This window comes from Hyperolius riggenbachi, chromosome 9 (assembly GCF_040937935.1).
Source record: "Hyperolius riggenbachi isolate aHypRig1 chromosome 9, aHypRig1.pri, whole genome shotgun sequence".
Lineage (NCBI taxonomy): Eukaryota > Metazoa > Chordata > Amphibia > Anura > Hyperoliidae > Hyperolius > Hyperolius riggenbachi.
In genome coordinates, this window is record NC_090654.1 from 163,855,770 (window position 1) to 163,863,607 (window position 7,838).

Genomic DNA, 7,838 nt, shown 5'->3' on the forward strand with positions numbered 1-7,838 from the left:
AAGCAGCGCCCCTGCCAGGCTGCATGGTGTGATGCCAGTGTATGCAGCGCTCCTGACAAGCTGTATGGTGTGAAGCCAGTGCATGCAGCGCCCCTGACAGGCTGTATGGAGTGATGCCAGTGTATGCAGCGCTCCTCACAAGCTGTATGGTGTGATGCCAGTGCATGCAGCACCCCTGACAGGATGTATGGAGTGATGCCAGTGTATGCAGCGCTCCTCACAAGCTGTATGGTGTGATGCCAGTGCATGCAGCGCCCCTGACAGGCTGTATGGAGTGATGCCAGTGCATGCAGAATTCCTAACAGGATGTATGGTGGGATTCCAGTGCATGCAGCACCCCTGACAGGATGTATGGTGTGATGCCAGTGTATGCAGCATCCCTAGCCAGGCTGTATGGTGTGATGCCAGTGTAAGCAGTGCCCCTGACAGGCTGTATGGAGTGATGCCAGTGTAAGCAGCGCTCCTGACAGGCTGTATAGTGTGATGCCAGTGCATGCAGCGCTCCTGATAGGTTGTATGGAGTGATGCCAGTGTGCTCCTGACCAGATGTATGGTGTGATGCCAGTGTAAGCAGCGCCCCTGACAGGCTGTATGGTGTGATGCCAGTGTAAGCAGCGCCCCTGACCGGATGTATGGTGTGATGCCAGTGCATGCAGCGCTCCTGATAGGTTGTATGGAGTGATGCCAGTGTATGCAGCGATCCTGACAGGCTGTATAGTGTGATGCCAGTGCATGCAGCTCTCCTGATAGGTTGTATGGTGTGATGACCAGTGTAAGCAGCGCTCCTGACAGGCTGTATAGTGTGATGCCAGTGTATACAGCGCTCCTGACAGGTTGTATGGTGTGATGCTAGTGCATGCAGCGTTCCTGGCAGGCTGTATAGTGTGATGCCAGTGTATACAGCGCTCCTGACAGGTTGTATGGTGTGATGCTAGTGCATGCAGCGTTCCTGGCAGGATGTATGGTGTGATGCCAGTGTAAGCAGCGCTCCTGGCAGGATGTATGGTGTGATGCCAGTGCATGCAGCACTCCTGATGGGCTGTATGGTGTGATGCCAGTGTATACAGCGCTCCTGACAGGCTGTATGGTGTGATACCAATTTATGCAGCACTCCTGATAGGCAGTATGGTGTGATGCTAGTGCATGCAGCGCTCCTGACAGGATGTATTGTGTGATGCCAGTGTAAGCAGCGCTCCTGACAAGCTGTAAGGTGTGATGCCAGTGTAAGCAGCGCTCCTGACAGGCTATATGGTGTGATGCCAATGTATGCAGCGCCCCTGACAGGATGTATGGCCTTGTAGCAGTTTATGCAGCACTCCTGCATAGCGCTAAATGGTGCGGTGTCAGTGCACCCCTGGTAGGCTGTATGGCATGGTGTCCGTATAGGTATTGCCCCTGGGGGGCTGTATGGCGTGGTGTCAGTGTGTCCTGGCAGGCTGTATGGCGTGGTGTCAGTGTGCCCCTGGCAGGCTGTATGGCGTGGTGTCAGTGTGCCCCTGGCAGGCTGTATGACGTGGTGTCAGTGTGCCCCTGGCAGTCTGTATGGCAATGAGTGTCAGTGTGCCCCTGTCAGGCTGTATGGCGTGGTGTCAGTGTGCCCCTGGCAGGCTGTATGGCGTGGTGTCAGTGTGCCCCTGGCAGGCTGTATGGCGTGGTGTCAGTGTGCCCCTGGCAGGCTGTATGGCATGGTGTCGTGTGCCCCTGGCTGGCTGTATGGCAATAGGTGTCAGTGTGCCCCTGGCAGGCTGTATGGCATGGTGTCAGTGTGTTCCTAGCAGGCTGTATGGCGTGGTGTCAGTGTGCCCCTGGCAGGCTGTATGGCGTGGTGTCAGTGTGCCCCTGGCAGGCTGTATGGCGTGGTGTCAGTGTGCCCCTGGCAGGCTGTATGGCAATGGGTGTCAGTGTGCCCCTGTCAGGGTGTATGGCGTGGTGTCAGTGTGCCCCTGTCAGGGTGTATGGCATGGTGTCAGTGTGCCCCTGGCAGGCTGTATGGCATGGTGTCAGTGTGCCCCTGGCTGGCTGTAAGGCAATGGGTGTCAGTGTGCCCCTGGCAGGCTGTATGGCATGGTGTCAGTGTGCCCCTAGCAGGCTGTATGGCGTGGTGTCAGTGTGCCCCTAGCAGGCTGTATGGCGTGGTGTCAGTGTGCCCCTAGCAGGCTGTATGGCGTGGTGTCAGTGTGCCCCTGGCAGGCTGTATGGCGTGGTGTCAGTGTGTCCCTGGCAGGCTGTATGGCGTGGTGTCAGTGTGCCCCTGGCAGGCTGTATGGCGTGGTGTCAGTGTGCCCCTGGCAGGCTGTATGGCGTGGTGTCAGTGTGCCCCTAGCAGGCTGTATGGCGTGGTGTCAGTGTGCCCCTGGCAGGCTGTATGGCGTGGTGTCAGTTTGCCCCTGGCAGGCTGTATAGCGTGGTGTCAGTGTGCCCCTGGCAGGTTGTATGGTGTGGTGTCAGTGTGCCCCTGGCAGGCTGTATGGTGTGGTGTCAGTGTGTCCCTGGCAGGCTGTATTGCGTGGTGTCAGTGTGCCCCTAGCAGGCTGTATGGCGTGGTGTCAGTGTGCCCCTGGCAGGCTGTATGGTGTGGTGTCAGTGTGGCCCTGGCAGGCTGTACGGTGTGGTGTCAGTGTGCCCCTGGCAGGCTGTATGGTGTGGAGTCAGTGTGCCCCTGGCAGGCTTTATAGCGTGGTGTCAATGTGCCCCTGGCAGGTTGTATGGTGTGGTGTCAGTGTTCCCCTGGCAGGCTGTATGGCATGATGCCAGTGTAGCTATTGCCCCTGGCAGGCTGTATGGCGTGGCATCAGAGTGCCCCTGGCAGGCTGTATGGTGTGGTGTCAGTGTGCCCCTGGCAGGTTGTATAGTGTGCTGTCAGTGTGCCCCTGGCAGGCTGTATGGTGTGGTGTCAGTGTGCCCCTGGCAGGCTGTATGGTGTGGTGTCAGTGTGCCCCTAGCAGGCTGTATGGTGTGGTGTCAGTGTGCCCCTGGCAGGCTGTATGGCATGATGCCAGTGTAGCTATTGCCCCTGGAAGGCTGTATGGCAATGGGTGTCAGTGTGCCCCTCTCAGGCTGTATGGTGTGGTGTCAGTGTGCCCTTGGCAGGCTGTATGGTGTGGCGTCAGAGTGTCCCTGGCAGGCTGTAGAGTAGTGCCAGTGTGGTATTGCCCCTGGCAGACTGTATGGTGTGGTGTCAGTGTAGCTATTGCCCCTGACAGGCTGTGTGTATGGTTTGGTGTCAGTGAAAGTACTGCCCCTGACAGATTCTATGGGGTTGTGTCAGTGTAGGTATTGCCCTGTCAGGCTGTATGGTGTAATGACAGGGCTGCCCAGTGATCCATCTCACCTCCTTGAGCTGCTCCAGCTCCTGTCGCACGATCTCATACTCCAGCTCGAGCTCATCATATTGCTGCTTTAGCTGCTGCTTCTCATCTAGCACCACCAAACCGTATTCGGCCGCTTGGATCTTCTCCCGGGTGGTCTCCCCCAGCTCCTGGAACAGCCTCTTAATCTCAGTCCGCAGCCAGTCGGAGCCAGACTGCATGACAAGCCTATGAAACTCTTCTTCCTCCATTAGCAATGCCATCTCTGGTTGGGGTGCAGGGCTGCTTTTGTCTGTCACCCAAATCTACGGGGTTCCCTCCCTGCACCCCAAGTATCAGCGCTCAGATCCCCTCATCCTGCGTCTAGGGCTCGCTGCAGTCACTAGCAGGAATGTGAGCCTAACCCTTATTACAGACATATGAACCAGGGAGGGTAGTACAAGAGCGAGAAAACTCCCTACCTCAGCCAGAGAAGGAGCCCTGCGAAGTCAACGGCTGGAATGTGTGAAGAAGCAGACAACTTGTAAACGTTCCCTAAGCTGAGTAAGGGCACTGAGCATGCCCATTAGTGACATAGTTTGGAAGGAAACCACATTTATGGGCAGAAGACACATGGGAGGTCAAATCGAAAGGAGTAGTTGTGATGCTTGCTCAAGCCTGCTGAGATTCAGGGGAAGCTATCTTCCGTCTGTAGACCCGGATGCATTAACTGGTTGTGATAGCCCAACTCGAATTAAATTCGTATGTTTGGCATGGTTTGATAAGACGGTACCTAACCAAACCTTTCTCTTATGTCAGTCTTGCACTGGCATCACACCATACAGCCTGTCAGAAGCGTTGCTTACACTGGCATCACACCATACAGCCTGTGAGGAGCGCTGCTTACACTGGCAGCACACCATACAGCCTGTCAGGAGCGCTGCTTACACTGGCATCACACCATACAGCCTGGCTAGGAACGCTGCATACACTGGCATCACACCATACAGCCTGTCAGGGGTGCTGCATACACTGGCATCACACAATACAGCCTGCCAGGAGTGCTGCATATATTGGTATCACACCATGCAGGGGTCTCAAACTCAATTTACCTGGGGGCCGCAGGAGGCAAAGTCAGGATGAGGCTGGGCCGCATAAGGGATTTCACAAAAAAAAAAGTCAATCAGCAGCTCCCAGCCCCCCCCCCCCCCCCCTTTTTATTTCAAAATGAAATTCACACTGAAGTGAACTATTTAGCCTATTTTACCTTATAGTTCGCTTCAGTGCTCCCATTACAAGTAATCCGCCTGGCCCCGCCGCAAAACGAGGGCTGCAGAGCCCCCAAATCGCCCGGGGGGCAATCCGCCGACATTTCCTGGAAGGGGCAGAGCTTGCACTAGCATCACACTATACAGCCTGTCATTAGCGCTGCTTACACTGGCATCACACCATACAGCCTGTCAGGAGTGCTGCATACATTGGTATCACACCATACATCCTGTCAGGGGCGCTACATGCACTGGCATCACACCATACATCCTATCAGGAGCGCTGCATGCACTGGCATCACACTATACAGCCTGTGAGGAGCGCTGCATGCACTGGCATCACACCATACATCCTGTCAGGGGCGCTACATGCACTGGCATCACACTATACAGCCTGTCAGGAGTGCTACATACATTTATATCACACCATACAGCCTACCAGGGACGCTGCTTACAGTGGCATCACACCATACAGCTTGTCAGGGGCGCTGCATGCACTAGCATCACACCATACAGCCTGTCAGGAGTGCTGCATACATTCGTATCACACCATACATCCTGGCAGGGGCATTGCGTATACTGGCATCACACCATACAGCTAGTCTCTTACATCAAAGTTGGTGCCCTTACTCCAACATTGTCGACACAAATAAGTAAAATCCTATTTTTGTATAGTAAGTAAAAGTTGGTACTTAAGATGGTCAAGTAGATGCTAATATTTATATGCAAATTGTATATGGATTGGAATATGGCCAATCCAAATCTTTAAAGGGAACCAGAGATGAACGATTCACACAAAATAAACATATCAGTTGATAGCTCTTAAAGAATAAATGCTCTACCTGATAATTTCGCCACTCTGGTGTGCCTTTTTGAGTTTTTTTTTTATCCATTATTGCTCCAGGAAAAATCCAATATGGCCACCGGCTCATATCCCTTCTGCTTCCAGGTTATAAGCTGTTCTGGATGTGCTGTCTAGCCTCTATCAGACTATAGACAAGCAGGGCTGCTGCAGCCTTTCATCTGTGTGCTTTCAACTTTATTATTCTGGCATGCTGTGTGGCTGCCTGTAGGAAGTGTCTCTCATAGAAATTAAACTGCATACAGTAGATAATGATAGGCTGCACAGTGCACACAGATACACTTGTCTGTTTCAGAGCTTCTTTCTCGGCAGCAGCCCCTCCCATGTCATCAGCTCTGAGTATGCAAAGCAGGAAAGCTGAGCCATAAGGGGGCAGGCTTTGGCTTGAAAAGACTCCACAGAAGACTGACTCAGCTGTAATGATTCCAGGTCAAACCTAGACTGAATGCTCAGTCGGGATTCTTATCACAGCTGATAACAGACAGATTAGGCAGAGGAGGATAAAACTAAAAGCAGGGTAGGTGTTTACTATCATGTTCCCACTGATAAATGTAATAAAATACATGAGGGTGCTTCGTCTCTGGTTCTCTTTAAAGAGGAGTTGTCAGCCATACTATCTCAGAAAAAAACCCACATATGTAAGTAGAGCAAGTATTTATCTATATGTATTGCACTGTCCACGTTTTTGATTTTAGTGATTTTTCTACAGTAAAAAAAAGGAAATCCTTAGCATTTCCCATTTTAACTGTGGCTATTTGAAGCCAATCCTGATGTCATTTCCTCCCTTACTCTCCTCTGCCTGATTGTGTATGCATTTTTCTGCCCTTAACTATAGAAAGTGCATCGTCTCAGCATGAGAAATATTGGCCAATCAGAGTGGAACAGAGGTGTGGGAGGGGAAAACAGGAGGAAAAGAGGCTTCAGCCAATCAGGCTGCATTAGCTAAGGCAGAGAGGAAGTAGAGAAGCAAAAAAAGACAACCCAGCATGCCCAGCAATTTCCTTTTTTTGTACCAAATGTTGTGTGTACCAAATAAGAGTCAGGTAAACTGGGGAATGATAATTTATCAACAAGAAAAGTTATAGTGATTTTAACTTTTGGATTGCCTGGTTAGCATCCTTATTACTTGTTTACCAGATAAAAATAAAGAATTGATTTTATGCCCGACAGTTACACTTTAATCTCATTATACCTCACATGACCTCTGACCTGAAGTTACAGTGGCTTGCAAAAGTATTCGGCCCCCTTGAAGTTTTCTGCATTTTGTCACATTACTGCCACAACCATGAATCAATTTTATTCAAATTCCACGTGAAAGACCAATACAAAGTGGTGTACACGTGAGAAGTGGAGCGGAAATCATACATGATTCCAAACATTTTTTACAAATAAATAACTGCAAAGTGGGGAGTGCATAATTATTCAGCCCCCTGAGTCAATACTTTGTAGAACCACCTTTTGCTGCAATTACAGCTGCCAATCATTTAGGGTATGTCTCTACCAGCTTTGCACATCTAGAGACTGAAATCCTTGCCCATTCTTCTTTGCAAAACAGGTCCAGCTCAGTCAGATTAGATGGAAAGCGTTTGTGAACAGCGTTCAGATCTTGCCACAGATTCTCGATTGGATTTAGATCTGGACTTAGACTGGGCCATTCTAACACATGACTATGTTTTGTTTTAACCACTTGAGGACCGTGGGCTTTACCCCCCTTAAGGACCAGAGCCTTTTTCTCCATTCAGACCACTGCAGCTTTCATGGTTTATTGCTCGCTCATACAACCTACCACCTAAATGAATTTTGGCTCCTTTTCTTGTCACTAATAAAGCTTTCTTTTGGTGCTATTTGATTGCTGCTGCGATTTTTACTTTTTATTATATTCATCAAAAAAGACATGAATTTTGTCAAAAAAAATGATTTTTTTTAACTTTCTGTGCTGACATTTTTCAAATAAAGTAAAATTTCTGTATACATGCAACACGAAAAATGTGGACAAACATGTTTTTGATTAAAAAAAACCCATTCAGCCTATATTTATTGGTTTGGGTAAAAGTTATAGGGCTTGATTCACAAAGCGGTGCTAACCTACTTAGCACGTCTAAAGTCTTTAGACGTGCTAACCAGGGTGCTAAGTAGGTTAGCACCGAATTTCTCAATCAGATAATTCGGTGCTAACCTACTTAGCACCCTGGTTAGCACGTCTAAAGACTTTAGACGTGCTAAGAAGGGTTAGCACCGCTTTGTGAACCAAGCCCATAGCGTTTACAAACTATGGTGCAAAAAGTGAATTTTCCCATTTTCAAACATCTCTGACTATTCTGACCACCTGTCATGTTTCATGAGAGGCTAAAATTCCAGGATAGTATAAATACCCCCCAAATGACCCCATTTTGGAAAGAAGACATCCCAAAGTATTCACTG

At 50.1% G+C, this 7,838-nt stretch overlaps 1 protein-coding gene across 5 annotated transcripts in view; it reads right to left on the reverse strand.

The window, feature by feature from the left end:
- The window catches only part of BICD2 (BICD cargo adaptor 2), a 189,486-nt gene extending 185,677 nt beyond the window's left edge, over window positions 1-3,809 (reverse strand). For 2 of the 5 annotated variants that reach the window (XM_068253643.1, XM_068253644.1), the window contains exon 1: window positions 3,332-3,809. In XM_068253643.1, coding sequence (XP_068109744.1) covers window positions 3,332-3,571 — 240 coding nt within the window. In that variant the 5' untranslated portion in view covers window positions 3,572-3,809. The remainder of the gene's footprint in view (window positions 1-3,331) is intronic. The other 3 variants (XM_068253642.1, XM_068253641.1, XM_068253645.1) reach the window with 2 other exon arrangements.
- Window positions 3,810-7,838: the final 4,029 nt, after the last annotated feature.